Below are 21,963 nucleotides of genomic sequence, written 5' to 3'. Positions count from 1 at the left end.
CAGGGAGTAGGGCTGAATATAACAATTACTCTTAGCATTGATTTATCTGCAGATTGTTTTCCATTAACAAGTTTACTTTTCTCATCACTATTATAAAGTTGATTGCTTAACCAATGTAGTAACCAAAAAACATATGCTAATACAGCAGTTTATATGCTATCTTTTGAAAAATGCACAAAGTTATAGTGATATCTAACATATGTGCCATGTACCTTGCAAATTAATACCCCTACTGTTTAGGGAAGGTTTAAGAAAAGAGTCATGGTTAAGTGCAACTTAATATCTCCAAAATTGCTTTTTTCCAGGAATTAGAAAAAAAACCCTGCTGTGGTTTTAAAAGTATCCAATGGAGATAGGAATCACAAGCGTTTTTAAATACATGTCATTGGTTGAGAAATGTTAAAACTCACTAATAGACGTAGAGGGGGAATCAATTTATGAAAAAAAAAAAGAAAAGAAAAATAGTGCAATGTGGAGATACAAGGTTTTGGCCCGACAACGACGATATGTACTTTGAAATAACTCAACAATGACTTTTGGTTTCACACGGGACACTAACAGCAGTATCCTGTGTCAAAGTTCTGTGTCTGACTGGTCTATTCATCGACCCCGATCTTACCCCTGAAGTAGACTCTTTCGCTCTTTATACTACGTGATCACGTAATCATGGCCTTCTAGCTCACAACTACATGGGTTACAAATAAAGTACAATCAGTGATTGAGAACTGCCTGACCCAGCTGATAGAACAGACATTTACCATTACAAAAATGAACAAAAGGGTCCATACATGTGGACATCTATGCACGTGAGTGTGCACTATGATTAACAGTACTGTATATGTTGTGTATGAGTGTGTGTGCATGTGCTCAGTCCTGTGATCAGGAAGGTGCTATAATGGTTAGAACTCCAGTAATTGAGTGCCATATACCTACACGGCTAGGCTGCCACCCGCACCAGCACTTCTCCCTCCTAGTCACTGTACTCTTGTCTCTGCCTCGCTGCACCAGGTCTATTAACATTTACATAACAATCACCACCTCCTTGCTCAAGTCTCTGTGTGTGTGTGTGTGTGTGTGTGTCTGCGCACATGGGCTGTCCTGATGTGTTAGTGATTGGTGTGTGTGTGTGTGTGTGTGTGTGTGTGTGTGTGTGTGTGTGTAGGACATGCAGATATTCATTCAAGCTTTAGACTGTCAAGCCAGTGAGTGGAAAGATGAAGCTGAAGTTGCGCTCATAAATCTAAATGAACGGGTTGGACTCTGAGTAGGCTCTGCAGCTAAAAAAAAACTGAAGAAAATAAATCAATAATTTAAAAAAACAAAGGAAAAAAGCTACTACTCTTCTAAATCTGTTCAAGCATTTCAGCAAATCACATTTCCTGCGTGCCACACGTACAATCTGAGCGACAAAACAAAGCGTCAGCCAACAATGGCTGGTGCTTAAATGCTGCATTATGCACTTGTTAACTTTGGGAGTTCCTCAGGCGGCCAGAGTTTGATGAATTATGGAAAATTTGTCTTTAAGCTACTTAGAACTGACTGATTAGCTGTATCCAGTTCACTAAAATGTCAGTCTTGATTGATACAACCAGCTGCTTATTATGTGTGTTGATGTCAGTCGGTGCTAATGTGTTTGCTAACGAGATTGGCAGCGAACCAGTAATATGTGAATGTAAACAGATCGACACACAAACGCTTACACAGAGGATTGATGTCTGACGAAGCCCTATGGGTAAGATATTACTTGATGAGGCCTTTCTGTGAGGCCAAACAACACAAGACGGACCATTGTTTGCTATTGTAGGGACTCAAACCAACATATTGTGAATGGCACTAGAACTTTGTGTATGTGAGTGTGAGTGCATGAATGCAGATTCCTTGGAGGGATGTCTTGGTGAAATGTGGAGTGGGAAATCTCTTTCAGATGCTGAATGGAAAGTCAGACAATGGTGTTAGCCCACACACATAACACACACTCACAAATGTACTGCATGTGTGAATGCTGAGTGCAGATTCAAAGACATGCAGATGTGGCTGAATCAATGCACAAGCACATGAACCATCACTTGTACAAAATGCAATTGAGACATACATACTCTTTAAGCGCTCACACACACGTACACACTCACACACAAATGCTTATCACTCGAACAAAGGTTGTCTCATGCATACACATAATACAGAATTTCCCTCCACTTTTATCAAGCCCTCCAAGTCCTTCTCGTCTGTTTCCAGGACGCTCCAAACACAGTCCCCCTTCCCAACACTGGAGGAGATGAATATTCATGCTTTCAGCAATTAGCCAGCACCGCACTCCATGCCGCTATCATATGCATGGCTGCCATCAAAGACACAAGGATGTGAGTGTCCATGTGTGCATGACACTGCGAAGCTGAGTTTGTGTACAAAGACAGCAAGAATGGCAGCTGTGACATCAAATTCAGCCAGAGCTTTCTACCTTTTTGGCTATAAAACAGAAAAGGGAAATGATTTGATGATGGAAAGTCTTGACTGAGCCAAGACGCCCTGCAATGATTTCCCACAGTGGCAGTTTTTGCACAGAAGAGAGACGCTTCAAAAAGTTAGAGAAGAGTGACATTGTTCTTTGAGAAGCTTTTTTGTGAAAAGAAAAACAACTTTTGTACTTGATGAAGTTGTTAATCGGAGAGCAAGTATCTAGTCATTTAAACCAACACGTGTGCGTGTTTTTGTGTGCATTTGTGTGTGTGTGTGTTTTTGTGTGCATTTGTGTGTGTGTGTGTGCAACTGGACTAAATAGATTCTTATCGATGCCATGATTTAAAAATGTCAGCCGGTTTAGATTTACCTGGTTGCTCAAACAAACACAAACAACAAGCAAAAAATAACAAGGATAAACAACACAAGCTGCAGTAAAAATAAACATACTGTCTCATCAAACGCACACACATGCACACACACACACACACTCATGTATAAACACGCACACACGGTAGGCTGTCCTCTCCTGCTGTCATATCCTCCATTGATAATAATGACAGTGATGAATATAGCTGGAACAGAGCGAGTCATAAATCACTGGGCCTCGCCCCTAACTCTGACTCCCCCTGCCTCCATTTGTGTGTGTGTTTGAGAGAGAGGGAGAGAGATGGAGGCAAAAGAGGGGAGGACTTGTCGTGGGCTACGCATCAGTGGATATGTCCAGTGACACCTTAATGTGCTTGGCTTGTCTGAGGAACCCCGCAGGCAACCAGCTACACACATTCACACACACACACACACACACACACACACACACACAGAGAGAGAGATGTCTACTCATAGGATGAGAGTTGTTCTGTGTGTATCTATTTCATGAGAAAACGGGGAAAAGGGAGCATTGGTTGCATTCCTCATGCAAGCTTACTGGTGTGTTTTTGTGTTTTTGTGTATGTGTGCGTGTGTGTTTAGCACAGCAGCACCCTGCTCCAGCTCAAAACCAGCCTCCCACCACCATCAATTCCACAATTTTCCACCTCTGCCTCCTTAAGAAAGAGACCGTGTGTGTGAGAGAGGGAGAGGAGAAAAGAGGAGCGCAGCAGCGATAGTGAGAGATCATTAAAAACATGGGAATGGGATCAGTAGAAGGCAGCTGAGAGGGGAGGACTCAATTTGGGCTTAGATGGAAACATGGGATCGTGTGTGTGTGTGTGTGTCTGTGTGTGTGTGAGTGTGTGGCAGACGAGGCATGGATTTATAAAAGTAGGGATGGTTGGGGGGGCATGGCGGGATAGATGGAGGGCAGAGGGATAAAGATGAGGGTAGGACGGAGGTCGAGAGAAGGGAATTGCCCCCTCTAGTCATTAGTGCTAGAAAGGGGGTTTAGCTGGAGGTCTGGCAACCACAGCCCCCCGTTCTGCTTAACCCGAGCCTGCTAACCATTAATGGGGATCAAACACACAGCGAGATGAAGGTGTATGTGTGTGAGCATGATGGGGTTAGTTCTAAAGAAAGGGGCATGATGGGAGGTGGATGGAGACAGAACGTCCTTGAGTGTAAATGGTTGTAAGGGTGTGTGTGTGTGTGTGTGTGTGTGTGTGTGTGTGTGCATGAAATGTGCAATTGTGTGAGCCTGAGCACGTTTATGTCTTGTACTAGTGTCTTAAAGTAGAAATGTGTATATGTGTGTGTGTCCCTCATGCCCGTAGCTGCTTCAGCTGCCAAAATTAAGTGGAGCAGGCCACAAAGTTGCAAAGACACTCTCACACAAAAACTAACACCAACTGTGCCTCCACCTTCTTCTCCACATATTGGACAATATTGGACAGTGACATCAAAACTCCCAATTGCATCATTAAAAAAGCCAGTGGCACTTCGAGCCACTCTACTAATTTGAGAAGGTGACGTGCTCACAACTCAAGTTATGCCAGTGTTCGCAGTTAATGCTACTTCCAACTGACCTCGTCACCCCTGCCAATCACTGAAGCCATGTGCTGATTTATTTTCAAGAATATGTGCCCATACAGTGATATGGAAAATGAAAAATTCAAAACAATGACCCTGACTTGGGAACTGAGGTAAGACTGGCCACAATGTGCAGCGTGGCCAAAGACATCATTTTCTGTGATATTTCTGATTCATTATATGAGATAAAAACTGGAGAAATAAGGGTCCCCCCTGTAGATCACCTGGTAGAGCACACACCCAACGTAGGCCAAGTCCTTAGCAGATTTTTGTCAAGGTAGAGTATGTATGCCTGTTTTACCAAAACTTAGGTATCATATTGGTGCCCACACTGAAAATATTTTAACAACACCCAGCTGCTAGTTTATTTGGAATACAAAGAGTATATCACAGATTACCAATTTAATTACTGCAGCTTCAGTCACAGACAGCTGGCACTTGGCAAGAAAAAGGAAAAAGGAACAAAGATCTCGTTTTATGGCCGGGCTCCGGTTTAGCAGGCTACAGAATCAACCCGTTGAGCCTCAAACACCGTCACTGAACAGACCTCAGACACATATCTCACCCTTTTTAATCAGACAGTCTTTTCCCAAAGCCTGTTTTAGATCTATTAAATTCAGACATATTCCCATCATGTACACCCCCCCCCCCCCCCCCCAACTCTGCTTCCTTCACTCACCACACTAATGAGACAGAAAAACAAGGGGAGCAGCTGGGCCTGGGGAGCAACAGAGATGCGACACGCTCTCCTCCGCCTCTGCTTCCCCCTCCCCGACTCACCATCAAAGTAGACACAACCCTTACCAGCGGTGGGGCTGGTAATGACCACAGGCACACACACACACACACACACACACACACACACACACACACACACACACCACATGTGACCTATAACACTCTCTGTACAGTATGTCTGTGTGTGTAATGTCTTGATTATTAGCGAACCGTCATGGTGGTAATGTGTGTGGCTGCTGGTGTGTGTGTGTTGCTGTGTAATTATATCCAGTGGAGGTGAGTTGTGTTGTGACTGTACAGTGGGTAGGAGGGTTAAGATATACAGGAAATAATGGTTAATGGGGGCGAGGTCCGTTCTGTACAGCTGGTACTGGACTGCTGTGGTGGAAATGATTTTTGCAACATGCAGTATTAACAGAACTGCAGGCCTGTGTGTCGGTGTGTAGGTGTGTGTGTGTGTGTGTGTGTGTGTGTGTGTGTGTAGGTGTGTGTAGGTGTGTGTGTGTGTGTACATGCTTGTTGGTCCACCAAAACAAAATATGTAATTGGAGCTATATGTGTCTATATGTGTTAGCAAGGTATTGTTAGCCCTGTACCTGTGGTAACTGCTGCATTGAGGCATGCTGGATATATGGAGGCTAATGAGGGCCTATATACATACACCCATCATTATGACACACATTCTGCTCATATTCACCACATTTAAGAATGTAAGTAAATTGATTCTATGTGACTTGTTATGTAGTCATTTGGTTCCTGATTCATAGCTGCACAGACAGATGTATTCTGTGGATTGGGCTGTGGACTATTTGTGTGCATGCGTGTGTTAATATGTGCACATTTTTGTGTGCATTTCCAACACACAACTCACCTGTCTGTCAGTCAGTGTGTAGATGTACTGCTGGTCTGGGCTGAACAGCATGTCTCTAAGTAAGGGGCTTCCTCCCTCACTTACGGTCACCTTCTCGTAGAGAACAGCTGGACGGTTGGGACTCACAGAGTTCACCAAGATCTACAACAAAAAACATAAAAGAAAGCAGAAATAGGATTACCACCTTGCAGTTGTATGTCTGCGCGAAACAGGTGCACTTACAGTTTATATCCATGTCTGTGAAAACATGGATGCTTCACCCACATCTTCCCCCCAGAAGCACAGAACAGCTTTTCAATCAGATTCAAGCTGAACACCCATGATTAGTGTCACCAACTCATCACTTCATCTTTATCCTATTGGACATTTGCGTGGAATTTTGTTATTAGCGATGACTTTGTGAGTTATGGCCAACAAAAAAAAGCTTTTCATCCTTGAGTCCAAGTGGACCTTTGTGCCAAATTTTAAGAAATTCTCACAAGGTGTTCAAGAGATATCATGTTCATGAGAATTCGACAGAAGAGATCACAGTGACCTTGTCCTTTGACCTGTGCCCACCATAAACTAATCAGTTCACAATTGAGTCCAAATAGTGGTTGGTGTCAAATTTGAAGAAATCCCACTCAGGCATTTTTGTGCCATCACATTCATGATAACGGGATGGACAGATCAACAAATCAAAAACATAATCCCTATGGCCATGGCTATAACCAGTGTGGAGCCAAAAATACTCAATAGTCTAATAATACTTTAACAAAAGTACTATTAAAAGTAAATATCTGAAGTGTTAAATACAGGTAGAACTTTGATCCTGAGCCAATCAATGTATCTTGATCAGGCATCATCCAACGAACTAATAACTAATGAACTGATCATGTATAATATGAAACAACGGAGAACAAAGCGATACAAAGTGTTGCCTCTGCATTATAATTGTGATTTCTGTGAGACTGTATCAAGTGGCTCATAAGAATGATTGAACACTTCCTTGTACAGCACCTGTCACCAGCTGCTCTACAGCAACAACTTTCACATAAAAGCTTTCAAAAAAGAAGGTCAGAAAGCAAAAAGAAGGTGTTGAGGGGCTTTTATTTTGAAGCAGTTGCAGGCAAGCACACACGAGGGCATAGGGGAGAAGAGTCTGAGATAGATGAATGCCAACTTGTTTGATAAAAGCCAGAATTATTGTTAAAAGTTGAAAATTATTTCATATTTATTACACCTTAAACACTATATTTTATATTATTTGCTTTATATTTACAGCACATACCAGACACAGTGAAAAACAGTTATATACATAGATAGATAGATAGATAGATAGATAGATAGATAGATATACAGTATCTTTGTTTTCTCACATGTCATATTCCCTTTACAGTATCCAACAAACATATCTCATACTGCACATTTTCTCTGAAACCACAGACACACTGTAGTCTTTTTGTATGTTTCCCGAGCTGGGAAATAGACAGCATTTACTTCTGTAATAACAGGTGGTTATTACTAAAGCAGCAGGTAGCCTGAAGTTATCAGAAGTTTGGGAAAAGGTTGAAAACACCTGCTTAACAGATCGTAAAGGGCCTAATTGAAAGGCTGTATTAATAGCAGTATTGAATATAGCATCATTATTATGAACACAGACATGATAATAGGGCTATATGCATGGAGAGGAACATCACTGACTGAATAACGGTGTTATTACAACTACTGTGATTACATTGTTAAAACTAAAATGATGACCAAAAACAGCAGTGTTTATGAAAACATCAAGGTCCTGTATGACTCCCAGAGAGAAACTCTGTGAGACACTATCTTTGGATTTCAATGAAAACGTAACCATCCGACACACCTGTAGACAAATCTGACTATTAACCTCACTGTGCAAGCAAGCAGGCACATGCATAAACACGCACAGACACACACACACACCAGCATACACACATACACACACAGACAAATTTTCTTTGTGAGCTTTGGCAAATAATTTGCCCAGATATGGAAAGTAATGGTGCAGATACAAGATAGGAGATTGGCTGGCTGGGATGGCTGTGAGCCAAAGTCATCTCGGCAGCAAATGAAAAGCGCAGAGCAACGGGGGGGGAGGGCAAGTATCAGCTCTCCATTACTGAGCTTTGTCGACTCGCACTGCTATCAGCCCACAGTGACAAGGAAGGGACAGCAGGCAATGACTAGCTGGAAAATGATACTGAACACACACACACACACACACACACACACACGCACAGACAAATAGGTTCACACTCAGATAGATGAAAAATGATAACACGAAAACAGCTACACACACACACACACACACATACACACACAGATGATGATAGATATGCATACGCTAATATGTGTTTTGATAGATATGTACGCGCACACACACAAAATAGGTTTGCACGGGTGGACGCTGAGCGCACACACTTTGCGATGAAAGAATTTATTTACAATCTCACCAAAAGAAACCAGGGGCAACAATCCCATTATCTCTCACTGCCTGTGTGTGTGCAAGTGTGTGTGCCAGAGAGAGAGAGGGAGAGAGAGAGGCCAAGAAATATAGAGATATATATGGAGAGAAAGAGCTCATAAGGCTGTGATGAAGCACTGTCGATGAGAGGAAATATGGATGTTATTATCTAGATAATGGGCCCGTAAACAAAGGATACATTTCATTCACGGATGGCTCGCGTCTAGATGAGTTTGCACACACACACGTACTGACACACATGGCAAACTAAACAAAGACAACCGTAATAAGGAAAAATGCTGGCTGACACACAAAAGGTGAAAGAATAGTTTTTATCTTGTGGGCTCCCTGCAGCATTTTTCCCTCTCTCTCTCACACACAAAAAAGAGGCATTTGAGTTGGCAGCCACATCTATCTCTGGACCAGGCACCCGAGTCCAGTTCACTGGCTAATGACCAGTCCCGGCCTAGACTGGTTTTGCACACAATAATGCAGAGCATAAAAGTCTGTCAGGCATCCTATCTTCTGTTTGTATCCATCTGCTTGGCTCTCTGTGAATCCTCCAGCCTGCAAAGTCCCAAATGTACAAACGACTGTCTCTTCATACTTTATCTCATTTTGTCCAATCCTGGCTCCAGTATCACTTTAGAAACAGGGACTCAAACACGCTGTGTTGGTAACACGTTACTCAATTCAACTTCTTCCCTCCTGTTTTTGTTTCACCCTTTCCCTTTCTTTTAGGATGCAGTTCATATGCAGCACAAACTTTTTTCTTTATAAATGTGTGGGGAGTGAGAAGAAGAGAGAACAGAAGAGTGGGCGAGTGAGAGTGGGTTACGTGTGAAAACAACAGGTAATAAATTGTTTCAAATCAGTTTATTCCACAGCCGCTGCAGCCAACACTGGCCAGAGAATATGGAAACCAGGGAGTGAACAAAGGACTGTACAAGAGGAACGGATGGATGGAGAATATGGAAACCAGGAAGAGAATTAAAGATTATGAATTACATAAACTAAAAAGATGGATGGATGGACGGACAGATGGACGGACGGACGGCCAGACAAGGAACATTTGTCTAATTGAATCAAACTAAGTAACTGCGCCTGGGAAACAAGCAGAATCTAATAATCAGGTTAACGGGGGAGCTGTATGCTTAGGAGGGTTAAGAGCTTCTTCTAGAAGTGTACACATATGTGCGCACAACTGCCTATGTGTGCATGTAAGCTTGCATGTCTGCGCATATGTCTGCCAGTTTTCACATTTATCTCCCAACACCGCAACAATATTAGCATGCACAAATCTGTGTAAATTCACAGGTTTATATTTATACGCATACACACACACTGCTCTACATGTATGTACTATGTGTCTGAGCTATGTCAAGAAATCAATGCAACAGTCAGTGATGATCGGAGACGCTGCTGCGGTCTCATTGTCTCCTCTGTATTGCTTAGATTTCCACTAAGTGCTTGATAGATGGATTCAGAGAATGACGCTGTGCTTATGTTCTCAGGAAAAGCCCATCTCTACTCGCTTGTCAACATGTATAATATAACATTAACAGACTTTAAACACATTAGGGGCATTGTCTTAAGTAAGGCCAGAGAGAAGCATTGAAAGAGGGAGGAGAGAGGAGTGTTTAAGTGTGGGGAATAATGATGTGACACATGCAAAGAATAGCAGAGGAATACTTATAAAAAGATTAGTCTTTGTCACTCAGTGGCTCTGATGTAAAACTCCAAACTTCCAAGATCCTCCATGACCTACGGTTTTATTCCTTCCTGGATTGCTAATGTTGTTTATCAGCTCAACAAAACTGGAAACAAAAAGGCATGGAGTAATAACTTGTGTTTTCCACTGCAACTGTGCTCTCTGGAGAGAGGTGCCCTTACAAAGTTGAAAACAACGGAAATCTGATATTTCATGCAGTAAATGAGTGAAACAAGTTGTGAAATAACTTCTAGTGCATCCCTATAAAGTGGCCCACATTCCCGAACATCCCCAGGGAATTTACTACCATCCCTGAGTTTCCTTGTCTGAAACCTTCCCTTTTAATATTCAGAAGCCTTACATAATTCCTGTATAAGAGAAAAAGCAGACTGCAAATAAAATCAGCACTGCACCATCACTACACTAAAACTACCATCCTCCTTCTGCAACATCCTTTTTTTATCTGTTCTCTGTGCATTAACACCTCCCTAAACCCACCGATCAACCTAAAATCCCCTAATGCCGGGTTTTATCTGTGCCAGGCAGGCGTTGGTTAGCTCTGATAGACACACAGGATAGCTAGCTGGTGATAGGGAGGCTGGCTGATGATAAGACAGTGGCACATCAGTGAGAATGATGGCTGTCACAGCCGCAAGTGACAACTGATGGAGCTTATGTACATGAAAGTGAAAGACTTAAAGGCAGAGAGAGACAGGGATTGCCTATTGTGTGTCCTTTATTACATGCATGTACAATGGGAAGAAAGGGAGAAAGGGAACAAAGGGGAAGAAAAGTGAAGAGAGTGGAGAAAGACCGAAGGAGCTGTAGAATGACGGAAGAGAAGAAGAAACCCATCGTATTGAAATATTGCTTAACGCAGTGAATTTAAATAAAAAAGGAGAAGTAAAATCAAAAAGAGACAAGGTAAGGACGAACTTCAAAAGACTCCTGGAAAATGAATTAGCAGCTCATGGAACAGAACAGAATGAAATGGTCCAGGTGTTCCCAGGTCTGACTGAGAGCCATAACACACCAGCATGAGCATGAAGCTCGAGTAATGGCTTTGACATTTCAAAGCAGATTTGGAGATGTGAGCGAACACAAAGCATATTTGGCTCTAATAATAGCATGTAAGAAGGCACACACAAACATGCATGCACATACGCTACCTTTATAGAGGGGTAAACTTGACATAACTAGATCTACCCATGCATAATGGTAGCAGGCACCACATTCCTGACTTTGATGTGGAGGGGGGCCCCCGTATGTATGTGTAAGTGTGTGTGTATGTTTGTATTTAGGGGGCCCTGCTGAAGTGGGGAATTCAGTGTGGCCCTCTTCAGAACAAAAGGAAATGAAGAAAAGCAGCAAGAGGGTCATGAACAGAGGAAAGAAAAGTGGCAAGATCCTACAGTCACTGGACTGGGTGAAGGAGTGAACAACAGTTCACAATACATTGTATCAGTGGACTCTAGTACCAGATCTTGTCTACTATTACATACAACTTGGCTTTGCTGAGCTCTACTATGGCTCATTAGGCCATTGTAGGAAAATATAACAAAATTAAGACTGCACAGACAGAGGAGGGGGATAATTATCAGAGAAAAAGATGTTTTAAATGTCTTATATCTCATGTCTTTGACCCATATGTCCACCATGACAGACTCGCTTCATGGACTTTGACTCTCTATATGTCTAGGGTTTGTGCCGACTGTACTTATAGGGGTACCAACCAAATTCCTCTGGTAATATTGAGTACAGATTCAGCGTACCTGAAAAGCCTGGCAAAGGTCTGTGACAGAGAGCCACTGAGCTGCCAAATTCAATTTCAAACAAAAGGTGGAAGAGCCCCGACATTGGGAAGCTCCATTGGCTTCCCAGTGAGCAGGTACCAGAACAGGTATTGGTCCTGGTACCAATCTTGGTTCAACATCACCTGACTTTCTGGCAGTCAATTTGTGAGTTTTTTCTTGTAAATGTATCAGTATAATCTCAGAAAATCTATATGCACATTTACAAAAAAGTTTTTTTCTAGGAATGTAATCCCCCTACCCAGGCTTTATCTTTTTTGTGATATCTACTATGGCCCTGATATGACATCCTAAAGCTAGGCCTTAACTGTAGTTAATGCTACCTATTTTTCATGTCTAATTTATATAAGTGGTATTGTGTATTTTTAGCCAGAAGGCACCTACCAGCCTCCTACAGAATGCAATGCTTGGACCTTTTTTTTTTAAAGATCTTATGATGTGATCGAAAGCTCCATGACAGCTACTTAATAGACTTTGTGGTGAGATTTTTTCCAAGCTCAAGACTGATTCAGCTCTTCAGCTTTTAAACCAACATTGGCAACAAGGACAGTTCTAATGGATAATTAGGAGTCTTTTAGTGCCCAAATGGAAATTTGAACATCTACCATTTCATGACAAATAGACAAATTCCATCTGATAATGAAGATTGTGTAACTGATCAAAAAGCTAATATTATCATATTACTGCTCAAGAGAAGATACTCATTGCGAATATATTTACCTTTACCCTGACCTTACAGACACCCTTCAATGCCACTGTATCTGGGATAAATTACAGCCAAACTGACTCAAACAACAGTCACACACATCATATAGGGCTCGGTGGGGACTACCTAATGACAGCTCCATGTAAACGTCTCCCATATCCTCCGTGTCCCTCTTTAAGCTGTGTTTTCTATCTGCAGCAGGAGCGTTCAGATAAAGGGCTGAAATCACTCACTTCCTATCGCACGGTGGGCTTGGCAGAACTTGAGCGCGGCAAGACACAAAACAAATCCATCAATTGTTCTCCTACGGTGAGAGTTGCCATAAGAAACATAGGGAAACATACATTTTCGCTATCGCTGAGTGTGTGTACGTGCACGTATGTTTGTTTTTTCAGGGTATTAACAGTTTGCACCAGAAATTTAAGAGGACAAGGCTGCTAGCACTGAGCACTGTAAAAACCCAAACTCTCAAATACACACAAAAACATGCAGGTATAGTATGGTGGTTGGCAGTACACCCATACTTTGTGATGCTGCTGCAGTGCACTGTAAGTGAGAAGATCCCTGTATGAATGAAAAACATTGTTGTTATGGTGTAAGTTGTTTTGTCTGGGAAAAGACACACTCTCTTTTTCTCTCATAGCTCCAAGGTCGCGTGTGTGTATGTATGTGCGTGTCTGAGTGAGTTAGAAGCTGGGAGCAGATGCAGCATCACACATGAGTGAGTGATCGCCTGCATATATCTATGGGACAAATCCCCCACCACCACCACCATCACACTCAGTATATACAGCCGACACGTAGAAAAGCTCAGAGTAAACCTATACCATATGTGGGTCAGACAGTCCGAAGCAAAGCAGCCTTTCCTTCAACAGCACAAAGACAGACAAAGAGCTATGGTGACAATGATGGAGGAGGCGTGCACTCAAACACATATATATACACACACACAGTCAGAGGAATGTCAGCGTGACTGCTATCAAAACACAGTGTGAGTCTGGAGCAGGTTATTTTAAGGTCTGGGAAGGAGAGCAGATGCTATCATGAATTATGCTCTCTTTTCTTTTAGTTTTAAAAAGCTTTATATGTGTGGAATTTGACAGTATTTGTATTTTCTAAAAGTGTGTGCATAAAAAGAAGCCTTGCCATGGTGAGAATTCCTTGCCTCTTAAAGAGAAACTATTATCCACATTTTCAGGTTCATACTACATGTCTTGTGTTTCTACCAGACCATGTTTACTTGCTTTAGTGGGCAAAAAACACTTTATTTTTCTCACACAGTCTGTGCTATAACCCTGTATTCACTCTCTGTCTGAGATGCTCCATTTTAGCGCCTGTCTCTTTTAGCCCCCTTTTAGAAACAGCCCAGTCTGCTCAGATTGGTCAGTATTTCCAGGTCTGCCAAACCTTGGTGTCTCTGCATTACCACTGCAGCCATGGACTGTGACAGACAATAGCGGCACTCTCTCACATGAAAAACCCAAACTACAAGATTCTTAAGATCGGATATGTTCTAGCACAAATATAAACCGAAATCTGGACACAACAACAGCAACTAAGATTACATGTTTCCCTGACATTAACATGTAGCTACATGTAGCAGTGTACTTGCAGCCATGGAATGACAGGGTATAGCAGCACATATTCCCTTGAAGATCAAATAAGACTTTACAACCAAAATCTTCCTAACTGAACATGTCAGCGTCAATATGATTAGAAATCAGGGAGGAAAAAAAACAAGTACAACCAAGATTACATGATTCTCTCATGTTAGCATGTAGCAACATGTAGCAGTGTAGGCTGCGTCATGTTAACACTTGCAGTAGTGTGCCTGGAGCAGATGACCGTATAAAGACATCTGTCACGAGCTGACCTCAGCTTGTCTTGAAAATAGAAATAAACTGATGGAAACAAAGTATTCAGTGGATTTTGCTTGCAGCTTTTACTTTATACACACACACACACACACACACACACACACACACACACACACACACATATATATATACATTCAATATACTAAATAGCCTTAGATGATGAAAAGAGAAAGAATGGAGAGTATGTGGCAACAATCATCTTCTCACACACCTCTCCAGTAATTCTTCCATGCATCACCACACAGTACTGACACTAATGCACACACCTTCAGTTCGCCTGTACTTAGAGGCACAAAGAATCATGGGTTCCCAAGCGCTCATCTATCATTATCACTGCTCCATTAAGAGACAATTCTCTAAAAGTCATCTATTTTTATCTGACTAATGTTTTTACATGAAATAAGCTGCTGCTGCCGTGACGATCTATTATTCATTTTACCCAAAATTCTGTTATGAGCTGCGCTGAGATTTGGTTTGTCAGGATGTAATTTCGTGCGCACTTTATTCATCTTACAACACAAGTGACGCGGTATATTTTAAATGAAGCATGTTTTGAAGTCGCACCTTACAGGTTCAATCAACGCTTACATTGAGTTTTCGTCGATGAGTTCAAGTATGTGCCAGTGTAATCCAGTGAATTGTGTCATATCAGGTTACTTGCTCTGCCACATCTTATTGACTGGCTTTGGTATTCACCCACATGTCTACACCATGGTTATTCATGCGTGAGCATGTGGCCTTTCACCAGCAGAGCTTTCAAAAGGTCACATACTCACACACACACGTGTATGCACACAGCCACAACAGGCTTTGGAGGAAGAGGAGGCAAGAAAAAACAAAGAGAAAAGCAATGGAACAAAGGCCCCGCCACAAGTGATAAGAGTCTCCCAGCTCATACGCACGCACACAATATAGTGTAAACACGGGGAAAGAAAGTGAGCTGCTCTAACAGTAAATTAAACCTATTTATCACTGGTACGGCCTTTTAATCTGCATGCTTGGTGAAATTAAAAGACCTTGTCATTGCTCTATCCCTCCATCACTACCCACGTCTTGCATCCTCAGCCTTCCTTGTCGATGCATTTCTCTCCTTTTCCCTCATTCCTCTCCCACAAACTCACCTTTTCCCCCTTCTCTTCCTTCCTTCCTCCTCTTCCCCTCCGAATTAAATGCCTTTAGCTAGCAGTCGTCAGATAAGTGTGCGTAGTGAGTCGCTCTACACGACGTGGCGGCAGCATTTCATCTTCCAGACCATCACTAAATCACGCTAACTCAATCATCTGCATGGAGTTACACACACATACACACATGCAGCTGCGAGTGTGAAAAGCACTGCATCTAGAGAGGTGCTTTACTATGACTGATATTATCAGCTGTCTTGCAAACGGGGGGAGAAATTGCACCACAACATTATCATATACAATAAGATGAGACTCGAAGATAGAGCTTTCCAATTGAATGCCTTTTTAGTGTCGCCATTCAAATGAGAAAAGACCTCCTCTTACATTGAGGCGCAACACAAATCCCTTATGGGATATCTCAACCGAGACAATATTACACATTTACATCAAAGACTGCTGAGAGGATATTTATGTTAAAGACATAACGTGCATACACTTAAAGACTAGATTTAATATTTACACGGATATGGGTGCTTGCAAATAAGAATAGCAACCTGGCACATGACTCCCACAGTGACTCTGGCATGTCTGGACCACTCCTGCTAACCCTTTAAGTCACTCACCCTTTTCACGTGAGATCCAGTGATAGGGCCGCAATGAAGGCCCTTCATTTTGCCAACTTTGCATGTTATACAGAATCAAACAACACAGGCGTAATGCCACCACAGTGTGTGATTTTAAATTGCATGCTGGTTTCTGGAGGCATAGAGGCATGACAAGTGTGACGGGTGTGAAAATGTGCATGTTTACCAAGTTCAGCAAACTGTTTTGTCATTTTGTGCTCCCACTCTCAATTCTGATATTTTTGAGGGTCCGTGAATGTGGCACAGGTGAAACTCTTCATGAGTTAATTTTATCCCTCTGCAGCAGTTTGAGTCGCGCCGTGGATAACAGATCTATCGATCCGGTCAGAGCTGATCTGATCGATGGACACGAGGAGTAGCTGTTGCAGAGTGAGTGAAAGCACACTTGTAGACCCTGCACAACTAATTTTTAAGTTTCACTTAAAATAGAAAATCCATTTCTGCCAGCAAATCTTTGATTATTGCGGCCCGCCACAGCCCTGTGTGTAACGCAACAGCCTCTGGTGTGACATATAACATTTATCAGGCAGCCCTTTCTAAACAATAGCAATGGCATAACATGGCGATAACAATCATTTACCATCTCTGTTATATGGCGGTTGATCTCATCTTCTGCTCGGAGGGTAAGAAGCTCCCAGATGCAAACTGCCTTTCCTAGGATGGTTAAGGAAGTCAGGGCTAATTCTCATCTTCATTGGTTGGACTAGTTAGGTTATGGCAAGAGGAGTGACACTGGTTAAGCTCAGGATAAGACTGTCAGAGTGAGCCATTCAGAGGCAGAGTAGAGCAGAGTAAGGCAGGTCATTCCTTCGCTATTCTTGGAAATGCAAATTCGCCTGTCGGACTTCACTGTCTCCCTAACTTGTAGCCATTTTCGGCTGTTCTTTACCTTTGAGTTAGCAGCTAATTGCTTTTGGCTATTTTTAAAATCTCCTGGTGGTGGGTCGCACACTTCACACACTTTCCAGTAATACTGCTGGTACATTTTTTTTTACCCAGAAGTCAATTGGCTCCATTACTCCCTTCAATGCCAGCTTAAAGCCAAGACCACTCTGTCCCCTAATTCCATGACTGCACCTTTTACACAGAATGGCAAGGCGCAGTAACGGCGTGACATCCCTGCCTTGAACAGGGCGCGTAAAAGGTGCATGAGAGGAAAAGTGAGAGCTATGCTAACAAGCTGCTGGCCTTATCAGACACAGGAAGGTGGGAAACCAAACAAAGATTGGGAAGAGTGCTAAATGCAATGAGGGGGGAAGATGCTATCATCCATGGAGTGTGTGTATGTGGCTTTGAAGAAGTGGAGCACATACAAACACAGGAAGAGATCAGCTGGGGAGTATAGTTGTTTGTGTAGTGTGCGAGTGTATGAGTGGGGGAGGGTGTGTTTGTATGAGAGAAAGCGTGCACGCATACAAAGTGTGTGAGACAGTCTATCAATCTGCATGTGTAGCAGAACGCTTGCGTGCGGCGAATTTATGCAAGTGTGCTATTGTGTGTGCCGAGTTAATCTAAATCAGTCACGTTAAAAAGGCATCAATTAATAGCTTGAAGAAACGGAGAACGTAAACACACTCCCACTCCTGATGTGACACTGTGAAGTGCCGCTTGACCCACCATTTACTGACTAGATCAGCCATTCACTAGGATTACAGCGAATAGGACCTAATCTTCAGCTGTAATTACCAAGGTAGGTATGTGTGTGAGTGTGTGTGCATGTGTGTGTGTGTGTGTGTGTCTTCCTGTGGGAGAGCCAAAGTGATTACATGGCCACTGGTGCCTCTAATAGCATCTTTTAGGGAGAGAGAGAAGGAGAGAGGGAGAGATGAGTGATTTCATTCTTTCTTGGGAAGGACCAGAATTATGGCGGAGGAATTCTATGGCGGTTAAGATGTGGGTCTGTTTTGACTGTGCCGTCATGTAGGAGTGTGTGTGGGTGTGTGCATGTGCGTGCAGATGTTTGTAATAGATGTAACACAAGAGGCTAATGGGAGCCAGGCCAAAACCACACCTCAGTGTAATGTGTGCCAAACCACTCCTGGCCACAAATGCCTGCCTCTCCTCCGCCTCTTTCATTTCTCAGTCTTCTCCTCTGTTTCATTTTATTTCGCACCCTACCGAAGCATTTCTGGTTTTTCCTCGATTTCAACATCTCTCCCCCTCCTCTTTATTGTTGTTTTGACGCTTTTCTTCACCCCTAAATCTTCCTCTTTTTCTTTTCGTTTTCTCTCAACAGTATCTTCCTCTTCTGTGTTTCCAAAACACAAGCGAAAAATCAAAAAAAAAAAAAAAAAAACTTTACTCAGCTCTCACACACCACAAACACCCACTGCAGAAAAAGAAACGCTGAGAGAGAACAGAACCAGTTGACGTAAACAAAGTCAAGATGAGCACATAAACCAGCAAACCTCAACGTAGTCAGCTGGTGACACAGAGGATGTTTTTTATAAATTTAGAATAGGGTTACTGGTAACAATAGGAAGTTTGGTAGCTTAAATGAGAGGAGGGTAAGAGGGGAGAAAAGTAATGACAGAACACACACATGCACACACAATAATAATGTCTGGCAGTTGTGAAGAACGAGGAATGCAGATGGCGCTTAAAATGAGCTTTTATGGCGTGGTTTAGAGTGATTTACAGCGGTGGTTGTGGCCTTGTGTGTGTATGTGTGTGTGTGTGTGTGTGTGTGTGTGTGTGTGTGTGTGTGTGTGTGTGTGTGTGTGTGTGAGTTTAATCTGTGAATGGCAGTGTGCTAGCGTGGTTCACTATTCAAAACGTGACGTGGTTCTGTGAGTTTAGTGTTCCCGTAAGACGAACAGCTCCACCCACTTTCTACCATCCCTTATTTCTTTTCTTGGTCTTCACTTCTGTTGTTCTTCTTGTTTAGTCTTTAAAATGTCAGAATAGTTAAAAAGGCCCATCACCCTTTACCAGAGCTCAAACTGATGCCTCTATATTTCTGGACCGACAGTCATAAACCCAAAAATATTCAATTTACAATTACAAACAACAAATAAAAGCAGTAGAAGGTAAAATTTAAGAGGCTAGAGCCAGTAAATGTGTGATATTGAGGTTTGATTGATGACTTGAGGCTCAGTCACACCAGAAAGTGGCACAGCAAAAAGGTGGGAATTAACAGGATTTATAGAAATGGAAAATCAGATCCAGATGGGTCTTTATTGCCATTATACTCAGGTACACTGACAATTTGCATGGTTTCTCTTGATGCAGTAAAAATAAAAACAAATGAATAAAAAAAAGGAATAAAATGGAAATATGGAAATAAAGGGGATATTTTCATGTCGTATGCAGATAGACACATGCCTTTTATCAAATCATAAGCAGATATTATCCATTAATTTGTCAAATAAATCCACTGATGTGTAAAATAAACCATAATAATAATAATAATTACCAATTAATTATATAATAATTATTAACTATTATATAAATAATAATACCAATTAAAAATATGTTTGTATTAAAATTCCCAAATTCCCAAGTTCAACTTCCCTTGAAAAATGTACCAACCCTAATAAGCAAGATGTGCAAGTAGCTGAGGAGTTAATGAGTAGCACGCTAGCAAGCTAGAAACATGCTAGTCAGTCAATAAAGCTCTCTGAGCTTCTCTCCGTTTGTTCTGTGCTTTTTCATTCACTCCCCTTTTCTGTCTTCAGCAGTGCACATAAGTTAATTTAATAAGTTGTTACTGAAGATGGAAAATGCTCTCTACCAAAGCTAGCTTGCTAAATGTTGGTTAATTAAGGGGTAACTGTCCAGTTAGCAAGCTTGTTAGCTCCTTTTAAATGAGGCAATGAGTTCAAACACTTAAATCAAAAGTTGTATTTCTACCATACCACCTGCACTATGATTCTTATACTCATAAGATGTCATTAGATATCATGTTTTGATCGTAATTGCAATACTAAATTGCCCACATACAAAAACTCTTTCAGTGTCTGTAAGTGTACTGCATAAGTAGGTCAAAAGTGCAAACTCAAGGAAAGGTATCGGATGTTTGCTTTAGTGATAGCTTATTGTGAGTGTATGTGTGTGGGTGTGTGGGTGTGTGTGTGTGTGTGTGTGTGCGCGGCTGGTGGTTTCTCAAGAGAAGAGGAGGAGGCACATTCCTGCCATGACCGCCCTAATCCTGCCCGTCAATACAACCCTCCACTGCCTCACCAACTACTTTGTGTGTCTGTGTGTGTCGGTGTGTGCCTGAGAGTATGTTAATACCTCTGCGTGTGTTAAAATACCTCTGAGCATGTATGCTCACACAGACACAGACACACACAAACACACACACACCAGTCTTTTTCACCAACACGCTCCATGTGTCAAGGGGGAACTGGAAAGACATTGGCATAGCAACCTCATAACAATCAGTGTGCAGGGAGGTACGGAGGAAGAGTGTGTGTATGTGTGTGTTTGCCTCTGCTGTGTCAGTTCCACATTACAAGACAGTATCAGGAAGAAAAAGCACACGGGGGGAAAAAAAATGAACTTTGGGTTTGAGTCAGAAACACCAAAATGTGTCTTGCTTTTGAGTTGAATGGTGATGTAGTGTGTGATCTGTAGGTCTGGTGGGGGTTGTGCTGTTAGCTTAACACGGCTGGACTCTATTTGTGTTTGTCCAGGAGGCAGAACTCTGTTTTTCTTGGCAGGAGGCTAAATGTAATGCCTTCTGCTGAGAACTGAGGAGAGAAATGTATTGATGGATGAGGTTTAAGTTATTGATGCAGCAAATGTGGACACGGTGAAGGGGCGGGTAGCTGTTTGACAACTAAAAATATATTTAAGTATCTGTACGTGACTGTGAGTGAACTTGAGGTTCATTTTTGTGCAGACATCTTCACAAAATCAGAAATGCAAAAGATATTCAAAGGAGTATGTGTGCCTTTAAATCCCTGCAATATATTCTCATTTTATGTGTAATAATCTCCTTTTTTCTATACCCTTTTATGTCATTATGCACATGTAGTGCATCTGGTGTGTGAGTGTGTGTGAGTTTTTTGACTAAATTGCTTTTTAGCTTTTGTTTAGATTTGTTTTAGTCTTTTATTCTTATTTTATTGAGCTCTGCTCAGGAAGTGCAACTTAATTTCATTGTATATATCTGTGCAATGACAATATTCCGACTCTGAGATTGTGTTGATTAACAACAAATGTTTTTTGGCAGTTTGGCCTTTTGTAAACACATATGCACTCAATAACTAGTGTTATGTAGCCTTTCTTTTTCACTTCCTTCAATGGAAGTTGCCCAGTTCTCTTCTCCACCAAAGCAAAGACAACATTAGTTTCAGTGTGAAACCAAAAGCCTGACCCTGCAGTGTGGCAAGGCAAAATATAGCTATTTTCCTTCCCTCACTCAGCTTTCTAGCTCCTACTCCTTTATCCAGGTGAGGCAAACCACTTTTTTGCCCATATTGCTAACTCTTCTTTGGGGACGAGCCAGAGGAAAGTCCCTGGCTTGGTTTGGGCCTAGTGTGGGGAATCCACCCCTGAAACTGAGGAGGAAAGAAAAAGGGAGAACTGGGAAGACTGCCACTGACAGGAACACAAATGAGAGTTGGAACAGTGTGGCTTTCACGC

General features: G+C 42.0%; 1 protein-coding gene across 4 annotated transcripts in view; it reads right to left on the bottom strand.

The window, feature by feature from the left end:
* LOC121954181 (plexin-A1-like) overlaps positions 1-21,963 on the bottom strand; it is a 230,490-nt gene that overhangs the window by 115,531 nt on the left and 92,996 nt on the right. For all 4 annotated transcript variants that reach the window (XM_042501521.1, XM_042501533.1, XM_042501523.1 and 1 more), the window contains exon 4: positions 6,032-6,172. In XM_042501521.1, the coding sequence (XP_042357455.1) occupies positions 6,032-6,172 (141 nt within the window). The remainder of the gene's footprint in view (positions 1-6,031; positions 6,173-21,963) is intronic.

This window comes from Plectropomus leopardus, chromosome 2, assembly GCF_008729295.1.
Source record: "Plectropomus leopardus isolate mb chromosome 2, YSFRI_Pleo_2.0, whole genome shotgun sequence".
NCBI lineage: Eukaryota > Metazoa > Chordata > Actinopteri > Perciformes > Serranidae > Plectropomus > Plectropomus leopardus.
The sequence above is the reverse complement of the archived record's forward strand: the minus strand, read 5'-3'. Positions and strand labels throughout refer to the sequence as shown.